Source organism: Colossoma macropomum, unplaced genomic scaffold (genome assembly GCF_904425465.1).
Source record: "Colossoma macropomum unplaced genomic scaffold, Colossoma_macropomum, whole genome shotgun sequence".
NCBI lineage: Eukaryota > Metazoa > Chordata > Actinopteri > Characiformes > Serrasalmidae > Colossoma > Colossoma macropomum.
Genome location: NW_023494799.1, coordinates 3,215,412 through 3,241,544, shown reverse-complemented (window position 1 = coordinate 3,241,544; position 26,133 = coordinate 3,215,412). Strand labels below are relative to the sequence as shown.

Below are 26,133 nucleotides of genomic sequence, written 5' to 3'. Positions count from 1 at the left end.
GAGGCGAAGCGCCAAACTCGAAATTCGCCGCTTGGCTGTGGAATCAAGTCCCAAAATCAAGTCTAAACAGAAGTAATTCGGGGCTTTTTTAACTTAATATGAATTAGAAATGACGGAGTTACTCTTCAACAAGACTTTACAGGTGCTAGTGAAGTGCAAAGACTGTGACGACAGGTAACAAACGCCTAGTTTTCTCGGCGCTATGCTAACGTTAGCCTAGCTAGGCTAACAAAGTCTGAACGACTGAGATCAAAACACAACACTGCGTTTAAAACGAGCAGCAGGGAAGCTTTGTTGGTTGTTTAATGCAGCTTTGTTGGTTTTTAATGCAGCTTTGTTGGTTATTTAATGTGTTATTTTTGTACTTGTCATCTTTTTAACCCTTTAACTGACTTTTTAGGCGAACGTTCATTCGAGTCAGTATTGAACTGCAGCTGACTTCCAATCCCATCCACAAAAAGGTGAGAGGACAGGATTTTCAGTGTGTTCTGCCTTTAATGGCTGAGCTAATTAGCTATAAATAAGGTGGTGAGTACTGATTTTGATCGATTGTTTGATTGCCACACAGCATGTCAGGACGATGAGCATAAGTACACAATACAATACAAATACAGTAAACAATATACTGTATAGAACACATAGTATAGGAGAGTCACGGACAGTTACACTGTAATTTCATCTGTGCGTTCTTACAAAGTACCAAAACAATAACAATAATAATTCTGCAGCTGCAATGATTTTTATTCGGTGTTTCACAAACTGTGCTGCACTAAATCCAATGAAACAGGCCTAATTGTGCTCATTTAAAGTTAAATATCGCTGCTGTCGGAAGAAAACCTCATCTCCATTTTTGTGGTTTTTCACTTTTCGACATAATTTGAAAATGCATGTTGCTCTTTACATTGTGTGTGAATTTCATGATGAATGGACTAGAAGAACTGACCCATAATGACTTGGAAAAAAATCTGGTTCCATTGACTTACATTAAAAGTGAAGTAGGTTTTTTCCTTCTCCTGTAAAGTTACCATTTTGGAGATACAAGGTTTTCTTCCAACAACAGCGATATGCAGCTGGTGTGCTGGCGGCATCCACGATAAGCTTAGACAAGCGTATTGTGACATAATGTATCACAATAACAGTAAGATATCAGGATATTGCCCACTCCGTCACAGAGGTTGGAAGTATTACAGACAGATTATAATGACATAAAATACTGAGAAGAGTTTAGTAACGTTATCACGTTATCAGGAATTTGGAAAAGATGGTTTGCTGGATGAGAGAAATCTGTAATTATTCTCCTTGCTTGCTTAAGAGTGCGCTGAGTCTAAACAGAGTCAGTTAAGTTTAATACAATAAAATACGCTTAATGAAGTGAATTACAATTTATTATGAGTTTGAATATCCCATGTGTAACATAAACCAGTACCTCATGTGCAATACTCCATGTGAATTTCGAGCAAAATATCCTCACAGTGTAAATATCTTAGCTTTTTATTTATTTATAATTCTTTATAATTCTGTATATATTGTTATTTTTTGTGAAGGATAGAGTTTTACATTTTTTAGCTTATTTTTTACTTTTAGTATTTTATATATTTCTATATAGTAACAGGTAACAAACTGTAAAAACCTTGTTAAGTACTTAACAAAGTTGATTACTTGCTTGTTAATTCTCTTCTTGTTATTTCTTTTCTTTTCTTGAGTGTCCTGCTCTCCCTTTGCTGCTGTAACACTGAGATTTTCCCCGTTGTGGGACTCATAAAGGATTATCTTATCTTATCTATATTTCTGTACCGAACTGCTATAGATGACGTGAGAACATTCGATAATGGACGAGTGAAATTTAACCAATACATTTCATTTTACTTTCTATTTTTTTTGTCCCAAGAACCTTTTTTGAGGTTTTTTGAACATATGATCATAATTAATGCTCCACTTCAAAGAATCGCTAATGTGAGTGAAATTTGGGAACTCAGATTAGCAGTTATTTGAAGTGGAAACATTAATTAATTCTGATAATATGAAAAAAAAACAAAAAAAACAAAACAAAAATCACTTACTGTAACTAAAGCTAGTTTGAGTTTGTCCATAGTGAAGGAAATCTTAATATGAAGAATTATCTGCTCAGTAACATGTCGTGTCGAATCTGGAAAAGTCTGGAAATTCAGAAGTTGTTCTGCCAAGTCTGTCAGGACGCCTGGAGATGACAAGAAATGTTCTCTTTCTGTTCTTCTTAGTAAATTACATTTTATCCTTTCTCTTGCTGTGATACAGTTATTGATCTGAAAATTAAACGATTTTAAATGTATCAGTCTTGAATGAAGAAAATGTCTTGAACTTTTTCATAAAGAAAGGACAAAACTGTGTGTGTTGATACTGCAGGACTGAACTACATTTAAATTAAATCTAATTATCTTTTCTTTTAAAATTGCTGCTCAACCTGTTAACTTCTCCATGCTGTGTTTTCCAGGATCTGGTGGTGAGGCTGACCGACGATGCTGATCTCTACTTTCTGTACAACCTGGTCATCTCAGAGGAGGATTTCCAAAGGTACACAAACAGCCAGTTTGTTTGTGTTTTAGTGTGATATTAGGAATGTGTGTAGAATGGTTTCATAATTGCTGTTTGAGTGTAAAAGTGTGTTTTTTATATTGATAATATATGTAATAAAATAATGTTATACAATACAACATAATACAAATATATGAGAATATGTGTGTTATGAGGCTATTTTCAAATGTAACCTCCCCCCTGCTAGATCTGTTATTGTTGTTGTCTGTATTTGGATTTTATAATTACTTTATTAAAATCGATCACTCAGTTTAAAAATGAATTGATCGAAATGTGTGTACTGAATCAGTAGTCTTAGGTATTTTGTTTGCAGTTTGAACGATAATCAGGAAATCTGCAGGTCGTTTTAATGCCACGTTTAGCAGTCTGAACTTTCTCCACAAGAGGGTGCTGTTAGTACTCAAGTCATAATTGTGAGCCTCACAGAATAAAGAAACCCACACTAGCAGGATCACACTAATACACATATGTTTTAATTACAAATTGCATGTATATGTAGCAAAATTAAATGTTTGTAGATACAAATTCTGTATATTTTAAGTCAAATTAAACATTTGCTTCTCTAATAACATTGAGAGGTTGACTTTATCCAAGGATTCACAGCAAAACTGTCTGTTAGAAGTTTCAAATGCTTAAGCAGAGCAGGCCAGTGGTATTAAACTCTTTCTGGGAAGTGAGTGTAAACCCGTTAGCTTGGCGCTAACATATTATTAAAATGCGGGTTATCAGAGAGCTACTCATAAAGTGAAGATTTCTAGAAAAAATTTAATTTATGATGAAATTGTAGATTTGTTGGTGCCTTGATTTCTTCCCTAAAGTATCGTGCCTGAGATTTACACTCCTAGAACTGTTGTTCACTTATTACTACACAGGATTGTCATTGTGTGATTATAAGCTCATATCAGCGCAGTAACACCTGCCTCTCTTTTTTCCAACAGTCTAAAAGTCCAGCAGGGTCTGCTGATAGACTTCACCTCTTTTCCTCAGAAGTTCATAGACCTGTTAGACCAGTGTATCGCTGAGCAGGACAAAGACAATCCAAGGTTAGAAGATATTTCTCATCAAAAAACTGGAATGATCACTTTTTATCTCGATTTAGAAACCTTAGAGGCCCTTAACTGGTGTTATTCTTTACGCCACAGCATCACTAGCTCTGGGGCTGGGTGTTGAAGTTCAGTTCTTTCGTGGTACAGACTGAAGTGCCACGTAATGATTTTGTACTGAATAATACACCGATCAGGCATAACATTATGACCACCTCCTTGTTTCTACACTCATTGTCCATTTTATCAGCTCCACTTACTATATAGGTGCACTTTGTAGTTCTACAGTTACAGACTGTAGTCCATCTGTTTCTCTGATACTTTGTTAGCCCCCTTTTACCCTGTTCTTCAGTGGTCAGGACCCCCATGGACCCTCACAGAGCAGGTACTATTTGGGTGGTGGATCATTCTCAGCACTGCAGTAACACTGATGTGGTGGTGTGTTAGTGTGTGTTGCGCTGGTCTGAGTGGATCAGACACAGCAGTGCTGCTGGAGTTTTTCCGCAGTGCTTGAAATGGGACCCTCAAATACACATCACTTCATTAACAGCTACCAGCGCTGCTCTGTAGGCGACCCTGCCAGTCTGCAGTGACAGCAGAGGAGGGTAAAGTTCAGCTCCTCACTGCTGGGCTTAAGTTACATTTAGGGAATCATATGATCTTCAAAGAGGGGGGCAATTATTTATTATCACCCACCTCTAATTCTTCAGTGATATGAAGCTGAAGTCAGATATTCACCAGCTTTTTGTTCACATTTTCCCTTTCCACCTTAAATGGTGCAGCAGTTGCATTCTGGCACTTCAGACATCAGAACTGCTGGACTATTTAAGGTGGAACGAGAAAGTTAGCTAGCTAGCTACAGAGACATCAGCATAGTATTATCGTTTATGCTTGTTATGAAGAAAACGACCATAATACACTGAAACAACATTAAACTAAGATAAAACAATGATTATCGTAATTTCTAATGAAGAAAATTCTCACATTTGTGGGTTTCTTTGGTCTCTTGCCGGTTTTTCTTTTTTTGTCATAACTTTGTTTGGAGTGAAAAACCGCCGTTTGGAGGGTCATGTAGCCCCAACACTTCACCCTACCTGTGAACGCGCAAAACAGAGGGCTAAGGGCTGAGTGGTAGGGGCGAGGGGTGAAATGGGACGGGGCCTAACTGTTTGTTTTGTTTTATTTCAGGTTTCTGCTGCAGCTTTCCTCCACCTCCTCTGCGTTAGACCACAGCCCTGCCAGCCTTAATGTAGTGGAGACTAATGCATTCAAACACCTCACACATCTGTCTCTGAAGCTGCTGCCTGGCTCAGATGTGGAAGTGAAGAAGTATTTGGCCACCTGTTTGGCCACAGTGAAGGTACAGTAGATAATGAGTTAAAGTTTCTTTGTTCTGTGAGCGTCTAATTTGGCAAAAGCTCTGCTGAGCTGTACAGGTGAGCCTCGAGGGGTCAATCTCAGCTTTACCATTTGCTAGGTTAGTGTGTTGTTTAGTAATGATAACGTAATGTTGACGGAATGCAAAAAACTTGGAAGTAGAGGTCTTTTTCAGTCTCGCTCCTGCAAGAGTTCATCCCACTCCCGCAATCCCTCGCACATCCAATATCTGACACAGTCTAATCACAAATACATTCTCCTCTGCTGAAATTACAGGTCAGTCATGGTCATCAGGCTCACTGTGAGTAACTTCACCAAACGCCATTTATTCTCAGTAAACACAGAGCAGGAATTAAACCACAGAGCGGTCATTTTTGGTGTTTTGCTGAGCAGCTGTGGCCGTCGGACTGAAGGCTCCTCCTCTAACGTCTGATTCACACAAGCTGCCTCTGCGTGGCGTGAGTGAAGCGGCAGCGTGAGCGCTACAGCTCGGACGCGCTGGCCTTTCGTACATACAGCGTTTGAGCTGCGGAGCAGTGCGACAGTTATACAGACACTCCTGTTTTCAGATGGGTAAATGGTCACTTCACTCACTCTGCTCAATAGAAACGTCTTTTATAAATGTGCACAGTATATCTGTTTATCATGGACAGTGTTCTGACTTCTGATTAGGCAAAAGTTTCAAGCCTGGTAGACCAACCGGGAAATCTGTCTGCAGCACAGAACGTTTATTTCATTACATAAAAATCGCCTTTTAACATTTTTATACGGTCTTCTGTTTATTTTTCATTTATTTTCATGGCTTATTCAGTGTATTTGGCTGCATGTCGCGCGGGGCACTTTAAAATGTGCCCTGAGTCTTTTTTCTAGACGCTGCTGCGCTTCAGTGCGGCGTCTGGGACTCTGCCGCTTCGCACGCGCAGCCTGTGTGAAAACACTGACCACTAATATGAAAAGCACGGCTTTCTGCGTCGCTCGCGCCACACAGACGCAGTATGTGTGAATCAGACCTGTGAGAATTCGTGTGTTGTTCATGTGATCGGTTGCTCGAGGACGACTTTATTCATTTTAACTGTTACTGTTATCATTTTATACTGTTTACATATATGATTTAGTGATCGTTCTACTTCATTTAGACTTCATTAATTTGGGGGATTTCTCTATATGCGTGCTTCTGCCCGCTCCCGCCTGAAGGGATCTAATTTCCGCCTGCTCCCATGAGCAACAATGAAAATATCGTCCCACGCCGCAAGATATTGTGTCGGGTCCGCGATAGTCCAGACCTCTACTTGGAAGTGCGGAAGTGCAGCACCCGGACAGTCTGTGGCGGCACATAACAAAGATGGATGAGCGAGAAATCTGACCAGCATTAAAAGCTAGCGTATGGAAGCACTTTGGCTTCTGGGCCTGGACAAGAGCCACACTATTTGCAAACTGTGTCACGCTAAACTAAAATACTTTGGAAACACGACAAACATGAGAAACCATATTGCATGTTTCCACCCGGGGGAGGAAGAGGACCATCGAGCTAGCAGTGTCAAATCTTCCACCCAGCTCGGAAAGGGTGATGGGAATTACAAACTTTGTTGCATCTTTTATTGCCAAGGATTTGCGTCTGTACTCTGTCTTTGAGAACCGGGGCTTTTACACACTTTGGAGCCAAGATACAGCGTCATGTCTTGGAGATGTGTGGACATCCACTGCCACAGAATCTTAAGTCACCGTAACAGGGCATTTTATCACAGATGAGTGGCAGCAGCGTCTCATGTGCTCCGAACAAGAGCAGTGAATGAAAGCCTTCCAGTTCACTTGCCACATCACTTCCGTTTGATTTATTAATAAAAGATATTGGAAGTAAATTCATAATGGATCATTACAAATACTTTGCTTTAAAAGTACCAAGTCGTCACACAGTGAGAAAAATCTCAGTAAGAAATCCTGTATAGAAAAAAAGATGCATCAAGATCCATCGATAATCGTTTTACAATCACATCGCAGCCTCTGAATCGCAATCGAATTGTGAGGTGCCTAGAGATTCCCACCCATAGTGTTGTTTCTGTTGTAGTATTAAATTTTGTAGTAGTAATACGAATTAGTTTGTTATTATGTATTCATATTACTACTACAAAATTTAATACTACAACAGAAACAACGTTAGGGGTGGGAATCTCTAGGCACCTCAAATATATAATCTTCAAAAGGCTTGTTATTGTTCAGTTAAGCCTATTTTTATTGTTTGACCTTCTTACAAATCTGATAAGTATCAAAATAATTGGCAGATTATCTCCCCTAATTACCTATAGTGACCGCTCCACTCTCAGTTAAGTGATACGATAGTTAAATAAGAATAAGAGACTACTGTCCTGGCTCTTCTGTAAAGTCTGGGATCAATGTCATTGACTTCCCAGACCAGGACTGGTCTATTTAGGAAATGTTTAGGAAAACATCTGTATGTTCTAATGTCAGAGTGATGGAGACTCAGGTTGCCGGGCGCTAAAGCAGCTACACTGGAAACTGGCTAGAGCTAAACTGTGAAAACCCAATTTGACAAATATAAGCTTTTGTTTCCACAGGAAGAAAAGGAACAACTACAGCAGAGACTGAGGAAAACAGAAGAGGATCTGTCCAGGCAGCTGAGCTACGCACAGCAGGTATATGACGTTATACAGTTAACGCAGTGCAAACATGAATCCTACAAATCAGACTAAGTTCTGAATCACTGTTTTCTTTTAGACGTTGTCCGAAAAGAGCCGGGAGCTGGACAAACTGCGGTCAGAGTGGACCTCACAGACGACCTCTCTGTCCAGCAGACACACACAGGATCTCACAGCAGAGCGAGAAAAAGCTCTTGAGGTAACAACAAACAACAACATGGTTTCAAATCTTGGACTAGACTAATGCCAGTGGTTTAATATAATGCTTATGGTGATTTGCAACTGAAAACATATTTGTGCAACTGGATGATAAATTGTTTAGTATACTAAATAAAATGTTGATAATCTTAAAAAATCTATATTATTAAGAGGTTTACTTTGGCTGCAGTCAGACAGCGACTATCGAGACATTTACAAATGCAATTAACTCTTTACTGTATTATGATTAGGGATGCACCGAATATTCGGCAACCAAAATTATTCAGCCGAAAATGGCTTTGTGTTCAGCCAAATAAGTGAAAAGACCCAATAATTTATACAGAACAATGACTTTTTTAATGAGGCTATTTTTCTAGTTCCCGGCCGTAGACGGGAACCAGAGTGGGACTATTACTCCTCAGCTCCAGGGCTGGAGCCAGCCGCTCTAGGCTAATAACCTACTTTAAAACGTTATTTTTACACATCGAGTCACACCGGAGCTGAAGTTCCCTGGCTTTTATTTAGTTTCAAGCATTCAAGCCAAACGTAACCATCTCCATCTCTCTCGCGCACATGTGCTCTTTCTGTCGCGCTCTTGGTGCGCTGCCCGCATCCTCCTTAAAGAAACACAAACCCCAATTTTACAAGAACGCGATAAAATTGTAAATGCAGCCAACTTGTCGGCTGTGTGAAGCATTTTAAAGTGTCAGAGACCCAAGAATGGCTGTTTGCAGACAAATAAAATATTTTGTTTTACTAATTTATTTAAGTCACATTGATATTTTATTTTTACTTTTACTGGGGGGGCAAATTATTATTTTTTTGCTCACTTATTTAAGTCATTGTGCTTTGTTAGTATGTCTGCTGGGATGTTAAAAATGTTCAGTGTTCAATAAATATTTTAAAATTGCAGTTTAGTAATTTTAAAGACAAAAATACATTTAGCTTATTTAATTTATGCAATGGGGAAAAAAAAGGGGCAAAATTAATGAAACACTGTGAAAAGCCTTTGGCCTTCAGCCAAATGTTTCGGTTTCGGCCAAAAGATTTCATTTCGGTGCATCCCTAATTATGATTATTGGTAACTTGTCTGAATCTCGTAGCAGCATTTCAATACTGGTGTATGTTTTTAGTGATGGCCACTGAATATTTGCATAATTTCTGAATAAACAACAAAGTAGCCAGTGGGGCTACGCAACTTATGGCTTGTTGACCATTATTTCAGTAGTGACATTGCAGAAGGGAGCAATATGCAAATGAACCCCTTTAGCCAGTCATAAGTTTACAATGTGCTGTGAACATCCAGACAGTCACAGTTCCAGATTAGTGTCTGTGGGTATTTTTAATAAATAGTTACAAACATTGTTCTGCTGTTTTTTGTGGTTGTGCTGTAATGTCATTAATTTACCTTTTTTGTTTAAAAAAACTTATTTTGTCACTAAATTGGGAAAAAGATATAACTATGATATAAATACATCTAGAGTTTTATTGTCATTATTATTAGTTGTAGTAGTATTAGTATTATCATGTAGCACTTGCCAAATGGTCCATACTGTGTGGCTCTAGCAGCCGTTGATTATTCCTCTGTGTGTCTGTGTGACGTGTACAGATTCAGACCAAGCTGCAGCAGCAGAACGACCAGCTGCGACGGGAGCTGGAGGCAGCCCACCAGAGAAGCACCCAGCAGCTCCAGGTCAGGCTCTCCGAACTGGAGACCTCCAACAGGGAGCTCACGGAGAAGAAATACAAAAGTGACTCCACCATCAGAGACCTAAAAGCCAAAGTGCTCGGCCTGGAGGAGGTGAGCTGGGCTGAGTTTCTGCTCTGACTTGTTTGTTTGTTTGCTTTTTTGATCCAATCAGATTTATGTGACCATGTGGTTAATTACCGAAATCAGATAACATATAGTGATCATAACACGTCTGTGTATCTCTCTAATAACTGTATAGGAGAAATAAAAGGTTGCATTTATGCAAAAAGATGCTATTTCAAGCATTATTTTGACCATTATTGGCCTATTCATCATGAAATTTAAAGGGAAGCTGGTTTCATGGCTACAGGATAGTAATATAACGACATTGAGTCTGTTTTAGATTATTAAGTTCAGTGTTATTGATATGCAGATAGTGAAGACGTGAAAAATATTTATATACACCGATCAGGCATAACATTATGACCACCTCCTTGTTTCTGCGCTCATTGTCCATTTTATCAGCTCCACTTACTGTATAGGTGCACTTTGTAGTTCTACAGTTACAGACTGTAGTCCATCTGTTTCTCTGCATACTTTGTTAGCCCCCTTTTACCCTGTTCTTCAGTGGTCAGGACCCCCATGGACCCTCAGAGCAGGTACTATTTAGGTGGTGGATCATTCCCAGCACTGCAGTAACACTGATGTGGTGGTGGTGTGTTAGTGTGTGTTGTGCTGGTACGAGTGGATCAGACACAGCAGTGCTGTTGGAGTTTTTAAACACTGTGTCCACTCACTGTCCACTCTATTAGACACTCCCACCTTGTCAGTCCACCTTGTAGATGTAAAGTCAGAGATGATAGCTCATCTGCTGCTGCACAGTTTGTGTTGGTCGTCCTCTAGTCCTTCATCAGTGGTCACAGGACACTGTTGGCTGGATATTTTTGGTTGGTGGACTATGCTCAGTCCAGCAGTGACACTGAGGTGTTGAACTCCAGCAGCACTGCTGTGTCTGATCCACTCATACCAGCGCAACACACACTAACACACCACCACCACATCAGTGTTACTGCAGTGCTGAGAATGATCCACCACCCAAATAGTACCTGCTCTGTGAGGGTCCATGGGGGTCCTGACCACTGAAGAACAGGGTAAAAGGGGGCTAACAAAGTATCAGAGAAACAGATGGACTACAGTCTGTAACTGTAGAACTACAAAGTGCTCCTATATAGTAAGTGGAGCTGATAAAATGGACAATGAGAGTAGAAACAAGGAGGTGTTCATAATGTTATGCCTGATCAGTGTATTTGACTGCTTCTATCAAGGTGTTGCTATTTAACTGTTATTAAAAGCAGAATTAGAGTGAAAGTCTGTGCGTGGATTGGGCTTTTTAAAATCTAGAATTTTTTTATTTTGAATGTTTTAGAAACTTTTTGTTAAACTGCTGAACTTCTGTACTTTTCAAGATTCCTTATATTGGCGTATAATCCTTATTTTACAGGATGTAGATGCCGTATAAGGGAACCTATTTTATTGAATATTGTGTGCTGTATTGTCTATGTTTTGGGCAGGAGTCACAGAGGGCGAAGCAGCAGGTCGTCTCACTCCGAAGAGAAAACAGCACTCTCGACTCCGAGTGCCACGATAAAGAGCGACTGATTAACCAGCTGCAGACTCGCGTGGCTGTGCTGGAGCAGGAAATCAAAGACAAAGACCAGCTCGTGCTCCGGACCAAGGAGGTTCTCGAGGCCACGCAGCAGCAGAAGGTGCTGCTTCGTTCAGTGAGGATGGAACATTTTCACCAGTTTGAAATTTTTCCTCTATGTTCACTTTGTATATTTCCTCCCCCCGAACAGAATTCAGTCGAAGAAACATCTGAAAGTAAACAGCTTCAGATTGGGAAATTGGAGGCCACGGTGAAATCTTTGTCTGAAGAGCTGATCAAGGTTTGTGGGAATATAAAAAAAATGCTGCTTATTTTTGTAGCGTAACTAAGGGAAACATTCATACTGTGTGTGTTTTCTTAAATAGAAATCCTTGGAATAGATTCATTTTACTTCAGCAGATTAAATTGTGTAGACTTGTGTATTCATACCTTCACTATATCGTCGCTGTACAAAGAAAAACAAATACTTCCAAAATCTGAACTTTATTGGAGAGGACAAAAACAGTCTTTACTTAATCCAAATTAATATAAAGAAGTTTTATTCCAGGTCTTTTTTAAGAAAATTAATTTGGTCCATTCATCACACAGCGTAAAGCCCCTGAGCTCAAATGATGTAGAAAAAATATCAACAGCAGTTTTTTCTTTTTTGACAGCGGCGAAATACGCTGAACAATATCTATTGAGTATTATTTAGTGTGTTTCATATTATACATTATATATACAGTATACATTAGTGTTGATATAGAATTAAAAAAATTAAAGTTGATGAAAAAAAACATTCATTCAAGTTCAAATCAACTTGCAGTAGTAGCCGTCTGAGTTGGATAAACCTCAAAGCTACATTGGCTGTGTTTACATGTAAAGATCTTTGCCAGTCTGATTGAATACATTCTGCTTATAGATTAAGACTGAGGTGTTTATTCTCACTCTACTCAACAATCTGATGGAAAATCTCTGTTTACATTCACACTTCAAGTAAACCGATCCAAAATGACGCGCATGTGTAGAGAACCTCTTAGTGTAGATGTTACCATGACAACCAGCATCACGTGAGTCCAGTCAGAGTGAGATGAGCAGCAGTGAGCAGTGCTTGTGTTTTTAATTGCTTTAAAATGATGTCAGACTCAGGAAAACGTCCTTCACATGTCCTTATTAAAGAAGGCCGAGAGGAAGACGTCGTGTTCTGAGACACATAAGCTGGACATCCGTCCCACCGCCGCCTTTTAAAGACCAGAGCATAAACTTCGTCTCCTCTGCAGACCAGTTTCTGCTCCGCCATGTTGAACGGTATAAACTTTCACTATGACGTGACGAACATGATCAGAACGGACCTAAACTTTCCGATAGGGAACGTAATCAGATACAGGCGTTTACACGGATATTATTCTTCTATTTGATGGATTATTGGACTAGTCTGTTCCGATTGAGGTGTATACACTGACATTTTCTATTTCTATTGAGCTATTAGTCGGATTATTAACGCTTCAGGTAAATGTGGCTACTGTCTGTATACAAGTCTGTAGACAGCTCTTCTAATTGGTGAATAAACTGCTTTAAAGTACTTTAAATTGCTGATACAGCTTGTATAATCTCAATAGAAAAGCAGTGACCAATAGAAAGGGATGTCCTGCAACCTAAGCGTAAGGTCAGAGAACTGATCATCCAACATCAGTACCTGACCTAACTAATGCTCTTGTGGTTGAATGCAGTCAAATCCTCACACCAGTGTTCCAACATCTGGTATAAAGAGTAGAGGCTGTTACTGCAGCAAAGGAGGATAAACTTACTGTTAATACCCTTCATTTCAGAAGAAACACTGGATGGCAAACTTTTGGGCATTTAACTTTACTGGCTTTGTAAAATTTTAGTTGCTTAAGTATTTAGCCAGATTTCATTATTATGTCATATTATTTCATTATTATACAACAGTTAGTTCTGGCCACGCAAGCTGATTGGTTGAGAAGTGTTCTAACTGTGCTGTTATTTCGCCGTAATAGGACGTTTTTACTTCTTACTTTGCCACAAACAGAAAATGGACACTTTTTAGATCACATTTGACCGACAGCCGATTTGGTCAGACTCTGAAGATGAGACGACACTAAATCCCCAAACTGTCGTCACCACTGAGCAGCTTTTCAGTCGGCAGCTGTGACAGAAGAACAGCTGAACAACCTGGAATCAGCCAGAAATGAACCCAACACCATTCGCCAAACTAAATGGGCTGTAAGATGCTTTACAGACTGGCTGGAACAAAACAACATTAATACTGATCTGGAAAAACTGACAAAACTGAGCTAAACCTGATATTGCGGCAGTTTTATGGCTCAGTCCATGCTTCAAAAGGCGAGGCTTACAGCAGACCGAGCAGCGAGTGGGCGGAGTTTGTTACTCTGATGTAGTAACAATCTGCTCGTTAAGGAACTATAATTTGGTGAAGGAACTGCGAACATTAAAACATATTAAACGCCGCGTTCACGGCCCAGTTTATTAATTTATTACTGTATTTAACTGTTGTATAAAAACAGTAGAACACTCGAGGAGTGTGTTATCACGAATAACATCACCGCTGTGATGATCTACAGCGACCAAATCACAACTGTGATGTTATTTCATGATAACACACTCCCTCTCGGGTTCTATTGCTTAAATATAGAATTTTAACCCTTTTTGTTCTATGCTTTTATGCTACAAGAAAAAAAACGTTCTTCTGATGTGACATTTCATTAGTTGCAAACTAATAATGAGCCTTCAGGTTGTGCAGTTCTTGTTGAAAATGTCTAATTATACCTTTTTTAAAATCAAAGTTGTTAAATGTGGTGAACTGGCAGTTTTTACGAGATGTTATTTCCTCTCTCAGGCGAATGGCATCATTAAGAAGCTGCAGGGTGATCTGAAAGCGCTGGTAGGGAAGATAAAGGTGAAGAACACGGTGACGGTGTCTCAGGAAAAGATCCTGCAGGAGACGACGGAGAGGCTGCAGAGAGAACAGAGGGAGCTGCAGGAAACGCAGCAGAAACTGCGACTCAAAGAGGAAGAGGTAACCAGCCACCAACACACGCCTGCACAGCACACACAGGACAGAACAGGTGTTCCCAAACTGCTTCACGCCAGGATCCACTTTCAGAGGCAGCGTTTGTTTCGTGACCCACCAAACACTCTGGGAAGGGAAGTGAGACAAACTTGTCAAAAAAAAATTCAGTCCACTGTTCTTTACCATTCTTCACATTATTGTTCTTTCTATCAACAAAAAACACCATGCAGGCCTACATTGGTGAGATTGTGAAATAGAAAAATAATAAAAATAATGACAACACTTAATGGTTCTGTGTTTAGATGTGATTAATCCAGCTCTTACTCACACGATGGACACCTTAATACATTTCATTAGTTTTTAGTTTAATATTTAGTATTATATCTTATTAACATGGTTCTGATCTGAGCTAGATTAGCAAAATAATCAGCTCTAAACCATGTTTAACATTGATCAATTAGGCTAAAGCAAGCATGTCTTATAGTGACGTGACATTACACATATTTTGAGTATTCTGTACATATTTCTAGTGGCTTGTGGCAAACAGAAAAGAACATACTCACTCTAAGGCCCAGTCCCATTTCTTCTTTTTACCCCTACCCCTTGTTTTCGAGTGTCACCCTAACCCCTTGGAACTGAGTTACAAGGGGTGGTGGTTGAAATCTTGCCCTATGAAATGGGACCCTCAAAACATTACTTCATTAACAGCTACCAGCACTGCTCTGTAGGCGACCCTGCCAGTCTGCAGTGACAGCAGAGGAGGGTAAAGTTCAGCTCCTCACTGCTGGGCCTTAGTTACATTTAGGGCATCATATGACTTCAAAGAGGGGCAATAATTTATTATTGCCCACCCCTAATTCTTCAGTGATATGAAGCTGAAGTCAGATGTTCACCAGCTTCTTGTTCACATTTTCCCGTTCCACCTTAAATGATGCAGCATTTACATTCTGGCGCTTCAGGCGTCAGAACTGCTGGACTATTTAAGGTGGAACGGGAAAATTAGCTAGACACCTACCGAGACATTAGCATAGTATTAGCGATTTTTTTTGTGCTTGTTACAAAGAAAACGACCATAATACATTGAAACGACATTAATCTAAGATAATACAGTGGTTATTGTGATTTTTAACAGAGAAAATACTTACATTTGTGCGTTTCTTTGGTCTCTTGCTGGTTTTTCTTTTTTTTCTCATAACACTCTGTTTGGAGGGTCATGTAGCCCTAACTCTTCACCCTACCCCTCTATGTCAACAAGAATTCGGACACCCTACCCCTAGACGTGAATGTGCAAAACAGAGGGCTAAGGGCCAAGTGGTAGGGGCAAGGGGTGAAATGGGATTGGGCCTAAGTGTGGCGGCCGCATGTTCGTACCCACTATAAATGCACCTCAAGTGCGTCTGACCCTGCATGCTGCCTGTGGTCTGTTAAAGGCCACACAGGTGCGCCTTGAGAGCAGCAGTGGTACAGAAACGTTGTGGTTACCATTTTAGATCTGAAACGCGCTTTATTTAGTTCTGCTTTTGAGAAAAAAATATGTACATTGATGCAGCTTCCTCACGATCTGCTTGACCCACAGTTTGAAAACCAATAAAGGTTCCAAAATCAGGCTATTTGTATATGACGAATTTTTTTCTTCCTGTTCACTAGGTGTCAAAACTAAGGGAGCAGTTGGAAGCCACAGTTCAAAAATTGGATGAGAGCAGGGAGGTGTTGAAAACTAATGAAAATGGTAGGTATCTGTTTATTTTATGTTTATTTTGTGTTTGCTAGGAAGATGAAATGTAAGATCCGCAAAGGTAATTGTCTTATCAGACGCCTCGTTACGTTTCTCGGATATAAAATATATATTAAAGTCAGCATGGATGGGAAATCATGGTATCAGGGAGGGTTTCTGAGCTATACTAATATTTATTAGTATCCCATGTTGATCCGGCACCTGTGCTTAATATTTTGGATATACCTGCATTTATAACGGTTTATTTGTTTGATGGGGGCAGCTGACCTCAATGCACCTCGTTCCACTGTTGACTGGACTGTTGGTTTGTATTCCTCAGTGATAACGTGGCTGAATAAGCAGCTGAATGAGAACCAGTTGTCCAGGAAGCAGGAGGCAGTGGGCATGTTTGAGACGCCACAGGCTGCTGCAGGGTTGAGGCTGGGCACTCACAATATGGTAACCGTTGAACTCGCTTTCTTTCAAATACTAAGTCTGATAGCATGCAGCGTATAAATAGACAAGTGTTTTAATATGTAAATGTTTGTTTAGGTTCGGGTAGGCCTGGTGTATCGTGGCTCATTTTTTGCCTGTTCTTTATAATTGTGTTGTTTTTAGTTAGACTTTACCTTTTTAATGTTTTACTTTATATTCCTGTCTAAAGTATGCTGCTTTTTGTGAAGCTAAAATGAATAGTGCAATATAGATAAAGATTAATATGACTATTATTAGTAGTGGTGGTGGTGGTGGTGGTAGTATCATAGAACCAGTTTAAAGGGGTCCGCTCAGCCTTGCCACTTCTTATTTCCCCCTTTATATAAAAAAAACTACAAACACTAGAGGGCGCCTTTGAGCTTGTCCTCAATGAATGGTGGTGAAGATTAAATTCCTTTAATTTGGGAAAGTAAAGGATGTATCCACTACAAAATCAAAGAAAATGTACCAGTATCTTTCTGTTGGTCTCCAGTCAACAGATTTTGGACACTGTTAAGTCCTATATATAAGTCCTATAACTGGAGTTCAAAAGCACTCAAAAATATACCAGTATTGTTGAAATATTTATGCTGTTCTGTTTTCAAAAAGCGAGTGCGTTTTTCTACATAAAAATTAAGATTTTTCACAAAAGCTCCATAGGAACCTGTTAATTTTAGGCTTGATCAAGAGCGCCCCCTATTGTTTGACAAACTCGGAAAAGATTAATGAGTGATTTTAATATCTTGAGTGGTAGAGATGGCATGAAATCACTTTATTCTTTTACAACATCAATACTGATGTTGGAACCTCTTAAGTATCAGCTGTTACACTACTAACTTTAAAATGAGCTTAAATCTTAGCTTTAATTAAAGCACTTAAGATGAGGATCTAAAAGTAGGCAATCATCAGTATCAATAGAGATTATTTCAGCATGATCAGTATAGATAGTTATTATTAATACTACTATTAATACTGTTTCATGCTGAAACAATCTCTATTAATACTGAAAGCACTGGTGTTGCACAAAATTAATAGCCAAAAAGCTGAGAAAAACTACTCGAGTACCTGCACACATCCCTAGTTTTGTTACAAAATGCATTATAGAGCACTTTCAAGTCAATATTCTATATTATGATTAGCATCACCTTTATTAGAGAAGTAAAACAGTTTATCAGTTATAAATCAGCTGTTATTCTTTGCAAAAGTTCATTACATCCTTACCAATTTTGGATGTGCAGCAGTTTGGAATGAAACTCTTAAATACACACCGGCCCTTATTTATCAAAGGTGCGTAGATTTGAGCGCCTTTTATGATGTATGAGCTGCTCTACGTCTGATTCATGAAACTTTTGTATGACCTAGAAAACTAGAAAGACAATTGAGCACAAACGATGAATCAGTTTCAGTGCGTGAAATCAAGCGCCAGCCTACCAGCACCTCACTTGCATAACATTTACATGAAGCACATCCTAATTCATGCAGATGTTTCAGTAAGGAGCCTTTGGCTCGTAGACAGAATTTGAGGTTGAGCAGCGAGTGCACTGCTCCCCCTACTGACCAAACCCCATAATCCAGACATGAGTTTAATAGTACGGATACGCAAAAAATGAAATTGATGAATAATAAAACTGTCAGTGAAATTTGCATGTGCTCACTTTACAATCAGATTTGACCGTACGCAACTGTGACAGATTTGTTACAGTTTTGGATCACATTTGTCCTTTTTTTTTTTTCAATCTAGTCCTGTCCAACACAGATATGTGGTATTAGACTCATGCCATCTCTATGGAGTGGTATAAAGTTAATGGGTCATTCTACAGAAACGTCCACTTTTTATCTCTCCATAGGAGTCACTGGTGTTACTGATCCTCATTGGTGTTACACATAATAAAGGAACACCAGAGACATTTTAATGAAAAATGCATTTTACAAAATAACTGCTACAGAGCATCAAACCACATGTTGTCAATCATGGAATATCCACTAAAATATGGAATTTAATCCATTTGTATTCTATTTTTTCACAATTACCTCAGAATAAAGTCGGTCACACCAGTGACTTCAGCTAAAAGCTTCATATGAAATCATGAGCTGAATGAGAAAATCTCTGATAGCTGAAAGACACAGTGGACTCACCATGTGCTTTTCTTCATAGATCCTCAGAAAACAGGGAAAAGGAAGTCAAGTGATGTCATCAGTGTGATTTTTTTTTTTTTTTTTTATTACAAAATAAGAGATTTTTTGTTACACAGTATCGTAGTTAAAATTGCAGAAATACGTGTTTTTTTTTTTTCTTCAAAATACAGCCTCACCCTTTACAGATAACTGTGAGGACGAGCTCTTCTGTGGTGCTTGGAATTCTAGATAATTGATTTAAAAACCAATATTACTAAATTGAGGCTCAAGAAGGTGTTAAAGTAAGTTATTGTTTTATTTAAAATATAAATAAATTGTAACCCTAACATGTTTTTTAAGTGTAATATATCTGTAAACGCTAGGGACACAAAAATGGATGTTTCTGTAGAATGACCTTAACGCTGCTGTTCTTGCTGCATTTGATGATTACAGTGCAACATTATTCATTGTAGTTAACATTGCTTTTTTCACGCTGAAGTCATGTGTCTGTATGTGTTTGGGTGTTATGATGTTCTCTGCTCTTTTCTAGCTTGATAGTAAAAGTTTCCCCTCCTTGGGCCAGCCGTACCCCGTAACTTCCACCTTAAACTCCAAGCACTCCTTCCCTCTGTCGAGTCTGAGCACAGGACCCCGCTCTGTCCTGACTCTGCACAATCAGAGCGCAGGAACAAAGGCAGGCTTCCGATCTTTCTATCCCTTTATCTACTCATAAACCTATTTCACATCCTCTCATCGCTTTGTAGTTTGCATGCAGTTAATTGTCTCACTGTTGCATCATTGGCTGTGTTTACATGCAAAGATATTTGCCAATCTGATTGAATACATTCTGATTATAGATTAAGACTGAGGTGTTTATTCTCACTCTACTCAACAATCTGATGAAAATCTCCGATCCAATCCAAGTAATCCAATCCAAAATGACACGCATGCTTAGAGAACCACTTAGTGTAGACGTTACCATGACAGCAAGCATCACCTGAGTCCAGTCAGAGTGAGATGAGCAGCAGTGAGCAGTGCTTGTGTTTTTAACTGCTTTAAAATGATGTCAGACTCAGGAAAACGTCCTTCACATGTCCTTATTAAAGAAGGCCGAGAGGAAGACGTCGTGTTCTGAGACACATAAGCTGGACGTCCGTCCCACCGCCGTCTTTTAAAGAGCAGAGCATAAACTTCGTCTCCTCTGCAGACCAGTTTCTGCTCCGCCATGTTGAACGGTATAAACTTTCACTATGACGCGACGAACATGATCAGAACGGACTTAAACTTTCCGATAGGGAACGTAATCAGATACAGGCGTTTACATGGATATTATTCTTCTATTTGACAGATTATTTACAGGATTACCCACCTCGATCAATCGGATAGAAACTATATTCCGAATGGCCTCAATCAGACTAGACTATTCCGATTGAGCTATTAGTCGGATTACTAATGGATTATCAGGCTGCATGTAAACGTGGCTATTGACTTTTTGTCATGAATAAAATAATAGAAAGCCCTGTGTTGTTCCAGCAGTTTGTGATTGATTTATTTATTTTTTGACTGACAGGTCCAGTTTAACCCAATGAGTGCCAAACCCAACATGCCTCCTGTGGAGGTGGGGAACGGAGGTCTCGCAGCACAGCATCAATCCTCCAATAAAGAGAAGTGAGTCATGCTTCCAGTTCTGTTTCTTTGTCTCATCAGCTTCGCCTCCACCCTCCTGAACTTCATGTTTGTCATCGTTGTGTAACACGAGTGCTCGAAAACGTGCAAACGTGGGTTTGTGACTGAAGTGGGTCCCTGTTTGTAGGGATGCACAATGAGATCAGTTTCCTGGTATCAGCTGATGTTTACTTAAAAATAATGTCAGCATCAATAATGTCAGACAGACATTTAGAATTTGAATGATACGTTTGATGATGTCTTTATTGTACTCTGGAACATTAGATCGTTTAGGTTAAGCTGTGTTACTGAGCTAAAATATCTGCAGTTTATTCCTGCAACTATATCCTGATAAAAATAATGTATGTCGCTGTTGTCTGAAGAAAACCTTGTCTCTCCATTTTTGTTGTGTTTCAGTTTTTAGCATAATTTGAAAATGCCTGTTGTCCTTTACGTTGTCTGTAAATTTCATGATGAATGAACCAAAAGAAACGGCCCAAAATGACTTGGAAAAAAGTCTGGTTCCATTGACTTACATTAAAAGTAAAGTAGGTTTTTTCCTTCTCCTGCAAAGTTACCATTTTGGAGATACAAGGTTTTGTTCCAACAGCAGTGATATAGTTTTTTGTAATGCTAATTCAGGTAGATATGATCCCATTTTCTGCATTTTATAAATGTATATGGATTTGCATGGGTAAATATGTGCAAAATATTGGATATCAGCCCGTATCGGTGCATTGCTGCCTATTTTAGGGTGGTATTACATACATCCACCGTTTTTCTCTGTAGTTTCAGGTGTTTATGTCTCTCTCCATTCAAGGAGACAGGAGCCAGGTCTTGTATGACTGGAAATAGTTGCAGACTACTGAAATCATTTGCCGTCAGCACATGGAAACAATGATAAAATCATTACACTTGGCTATCCAGGGTAGAAAATTATTTTTAAAGGGCAGTCATTGCCCTCACTGAAATCATGGGGCATTTATATAGAAATTTTTTATTAGTTTAAGAAATTAAGTTTAATGATGTCAACTTCATATGTGTTATTTACTCCATTTAAAGCATTGTTTGAGTCTTCTTTGACACTTTTTTAAACGTCAAAAAGGCTATTTTTGAAGCTGTGTTTATGTAAAATTAGCTGGAAATACGTTTGAATGCAAACGTTTTTTTGATGTTCTAAGTGTAAATAAGTTAACACATCCTCTACAGATGTTCTGCACATTTTAATGCACCTGTTTATTTGCTGAATTTAACACACTGGAGAAAAAAATAAAACATAATGTGACCTGTGCAAAAATTATGGGACTTTTTATATTTTATGTATTTTTTTCAGTATGTTTAACTCGGCAAATAAACTGTGCAGAATAATGCACTGTTTAAATGTGTTCACAGGAGAGGATGTGTGAAGTTATTTTCAATTAACAAAACATCAGATTTGGCCACAATTACGTCGTAACACACAAACATGCATATGACTTTACCACCGCACAGGGTTGTGGCTAAAAAATGGAAGTGCATCTTGGATTATGGTGCTGCCTGAATTCTACAGTTCATATGCATTATAAATTAGTTTATATACAACAGTTAGTTCCGGCCGCGCAAGCTGATTGGTTGAGAAGCGTCTCTAATCATGCTGTTATTTCACCATAACATCACAGTTTTCTCACAAACACCGTATCACTCTGCTGAGACGCTGTTGCTAAGCAACGACTTTGACAGGAGACGCTCAAGCCCTTTGAACGTTTTTACTTCTTACTTTGCCACAAACACACATTTGATCACATTTGACCGACAGCCGATTTGGTCAGACTCTGAAGATGAGACGACACTAAATTCCCAAACTGTCATCACCGCTGAGCAGCTTTTCAGTCGGCAGCTGAGACAGAAGAACAGCTGAACAACCTGGAATCAGCCAGAAATGAACCCAACACCATTCGCCAAACTAAATGGGCTGTAAGATGCTTTACAGACTGGCTGGAACAAAACAACATTAATACTGATCTGGCAAAAACTGACACAACTGAGCTGAACTTGATATTGCAGCAGTTTTATGGCTCAGTCTGAACTTCGAAAGGCGAGGCTTACAGCAGGCTGTGCAGCGAGTGGGCGGAGCTCGTTACTCTGACGTATCAACAAGCTGCTTGTTAAGGAACTATAATTTGGTGAAGGAACTGTGAACATTAAAACATATTAAACGCCGCGTTCACGGCCCAGTTTATTAATTTATTACTTTATTTATTCAACTGTTGTGTTAAAGCAATAGAACACTCGAGGAGTGTGTTATCGCCAATAACATCACGGCTGTGATGATCTACGGCGACCAAATCACAGCCGTGATGTTATTTCATGATAACACACTCCCTCTGTGTTCTACTGCTTAAATATACAGTATGTGTGAGGATGTGGACTCCCTCCCTCGAGTCAGATCGAGAGTCTGAGGGGCTGCTGGTAGAAACTTCCCTCGACCCTTTAGAGAATCTGAAAGCCCTTCTAGGTGGCTGCAGGGATTCCCCAGGGCTAAGAGCTTCAGGGAAATGTCTTTATTTTCTGTGACCTTATTTCTGGTGTGAGCTACCACTTCTTTCTGCTTGTGGTTTAACACTCTGTTTTTCTGTCTGTTAGCGGCGAGCCCCTCGGGTTGGACTCTAAATACTTTGAGAGGCGAGACAACAGCATTCCCCTGCGCGGCCTCGTACCCAGCATGCATCTAAATAAAGGTAAATAAGTGCATTCGCAAACATTTCGTCCACTGTAGCAGCTTCTGTTTCTTTGACCCTCTTTGCATCTGATCGTTTTTTGCATCTGACATATAAGGATTATATTCAGATACAGATTCTCTAATAAAAATGCACTGAGACTCATTTAAAACAGATTTAAATCTAATCGCTTAAACCACTTAGAGAGGTGTTTTGAGGTGAATTTTAGCCAGATTTTATACAAGTGTAGACAGTTCCGTCTTTACAGGCCACTTTTGACAGTTGTTGTGCAGTTAAAGGGCTCATATCCTACTTTTTTCTTTCTTTTTTTCTACTAATGTTGTAATTTTATGTTCCAAAACGGCACCAATTCATTTTTACGACCATTTTTCAGTGAAGACTAAACATGGAGAAGCAGCGTTTCGCTACTATGCTGCTCTTAAACGGACCCAGTTGACAGAGAGCATTAGAAGAGCCCCGAGACTGGACACTTTAAATCCGCCTGAAAACAGTTTAAAACACTGTTAGCGTTTCTAGATCTTTTCCTCTGTAAAGGCACTTTTTTATTCTAATTTAACTTTTAATATGATTACTTAACCATCCTAACTTCTAATTTGATTTTTAATTTAATGAAATTAATTTCTCATGTTTACTTTTTTAAACAACTATTTAACTATTAAAGTGCTTTAGTAAAGCACTTTGACAGCAGTGTATGAAAGGTGCTATAAATAAATCTGCCTTCTAATGGTTACAAATGAATTATGACTGTTTTTGCTTCATAAAACCAAACATCGAAAGCTGGAATCAGGGGAGAAAAATCAGCTGAAGGAAAAATGAAGGTTATTTGCTCTTTGTGTCCCAATTCAGGGGCTGGATCCTTCAAAGGACGCGGTCTTTGAAGGCGTGTCCTTCGAAGGCTGTGTAGACCCGCTAAGGCTGATCTGAAATGAGACGGTCTGCCCTGTGGCAGATTTCCCGTCCTCACTGTTGCACCACGAAACGCCGAAAACGTCTGACAACTTCTTTTAAAGTTCTTGAAAGACGGAGCCACAAACTTTGATTTTAGTGGTTTATTTTTTCATTTATTAGAGCTGGAGATGCTTCACCGCCGGATACTGATGAGATTTTTTATTTTTTTTGTATTTTTAGCTATTCGCCTCAGTTTAAACCCCTATACTCCCTATACATATATAATATATATTTATATATATTTAACTTATATTTAAAGTGTCTCCTCAGCCGCCGTTCACTCCTCTGTTGATGCTGCCATGTCCTCGGATCCTCGCCAGCACACAGTGAACCTCGGGATATGTTTGCCATGAAAAAGGACACATTTCTCAGCCGCATATGAAGGAGCCTTCGAAATGGGACAGTGTAGTCGCATCACTGTGATGCAATCGGCCTTTAAATGCAGCCTATGAAGGACGCAGCCCTTGAATTGGGACACTGTTTAAGTGAACGTATGTTTGTCAGGCATGTCAAACTGGGGACCTTCTGGGCCAAAGTGCTGCAGAGAAAAGCCTTGCTGATTAGCTGATGAGCTGAGTCAGGTGTGTTTAATGAGAGAACGTGCTGAGGTCTGCAGTGTTTTGGCCCACAAGGCCTGGAGCGCCTGACACGTGTGGTTTAAGTGATTGTATGTCTGTCTGCAGATGTCACTAAGCCCTCGGTGAACATGGGTGGAGTGAAGCCTGCACTGCAGTCAGCACCTTCAGCGTATTTCCCCGGATGACCCGCACCGCACCTCTCTACTGACCTCTAATCTCCAACCAGCTGATCCACACGCGTCTCTACAGACACATCTACATCGCCGTGTTATGCTTGTGTGTGTTGTGTTTATAAGTACTTTTCTAATTATTTATTAAAACTGATTTTAACCCTTTATTCATTTGCAGCTCGGTTGTTTTGCACAGCTTTCTGGTTGCTGAGGATGCTTTGGTCTGAAAAAGGCTTCAGTGTGGGAGCAGAAGTGCTCATTTATGTGGTGCTACGTTTATATAATCTTGTCTTTCAAGTGTTACGTTCCAGCGACGGAGCCTCAGGCTGTATAATCTGAGTCTGTGGATAAATAGTGAGACAGAAAACTTTCCTGGTCAACATATGAACTGAATTTTAGCAAAACCATCTTCACTGCTTCTTGTCTGCTGCAGTCTGAACCGTTTTTATGGAAACCCATTCGTTTTTTTCCTTCTTGCTCTGTTCTTGGCAGCAATATTTGATTTTGACATTAAATAGTTACTTATTTCCTCATTTATTACTCAGATCAGGAGCCGGATTCGCAAAAGTGTCTGAGGAAAGAAAATCTTAAATGTGTTTTTTTTTTTCTTGACTTTGATTTTTTTTAAATTAAGAACAGAGAAATGGTTATTCTTCAAATAATTCCTATAGAATTCTCTTAATTTTTCTTAAGAAAATAGTTAAGAACAATTAAAAAAAACAAGTGGTTTTCTTAAACATTCTTACGTTTTCTTACCCTTCTGTCAGACTCGCACTCGTCTCAGGGTGTGAGTCGATGAGAAGCATCTAAATTTGATGTTTTCCCTCATTTTTGCTCTTCTGAGTGGATTAAACTAAAGTTTATACAAATTACGTAAGCTGTAAAATCCATCACATCCTACATAACAATGAAGATTTCCTTAAGAAAATAATTTCAGATTATTTTAAGAGAATATCTGAGAAACTTTAGAAGTTTTCTTATGAACTTTAGTGTTTGTCTCAAGAACCTTTGCAAGTTTTTCCTTAAGGAAGCTTTTGTGAATCCGTCCCATGGATCATTTTGACTTCTCGAATTAAGCCATACTACGTCAAAATACTGAGTTATCAAATTTCAGAGCAGAAATTTAGATGCGGTCAAAAAAAAGAATGGTCAAAATTGAGAAAATGTCATTATTTTGACACGCTTCTAGTAGTGTGTGTGTGTGTGTGTGTGTGTGTGTGTGTGTGTGTGTGTGTCGGTGATGTCAGAACACAACCTCGTATCTCCAAAATGGTAGCTTTACAGGAGAAGGAAAAAACATACTTTACTTTTAATGTAAGTCAGTGGAACCGGACATCACTGATCTCTGCAGAAACAGACTGAAGTTACAACTTTCTTTATCTACATTAGAACGAAAGTGTGGAATTGTGCTGAATTTCTGTATAAAGTTGTATATAAATTCCTACCTGAGTGTCTTGATCAGTTGTGTATATACACTGTTGTGCATTTAGGACATTGATTTAATAAATCATTTTCCATAAGA

At 39.2% G+C, this 26,133-nt stretch overlaps 1 protein-coding gene across 2 annotated transcripts; it reads left to right on the top strand.

The window, feature by feature from the left end:
* On the top strand, positions 1–25,108 carry sass6 (SAS-6 centriolar assembly protein). 2 transcript variants are annotated; one of them, XM_036586600.1, is made up of 17 exons: positions 1–174; positions 401–461; positions 2,471–2,550; positions 3,510–3,614; positions 4,803–4,974; positions 7,565–7,642; positions 7,725–7,844; positions 9,453–9,644; positions 11,105–11,299; positions 11,390–11,479; positions 14,057–14,236; positions 15,878–15,959; positions 16,285–16,403; positions 19,084–19,227; positions 20,104–20,201; positions 22,821–22,915; positions 24,547–25,108. In XM_036586600.1, exons 1-17 carry the CDS (start codon positions 110–112, stop codon positions 24,624–24,626), a joined length of 1,956 nt encoding a protein of 651 aa, XP_036442493.1. In that variant the 5' UTR covers positions 1–109; the 3' UTR covers positions 24,627–25,108. The 2 variants fall into 2 exon arrangements, with proteins under 2 accessions (XP_036442493.1, XP_036442494.1); XM_036586601.1 differs by lacking the exon at positions 19,084–19,227.
* Positions 25,109–26,133: the final 1,025 nt, after the last annotated feature.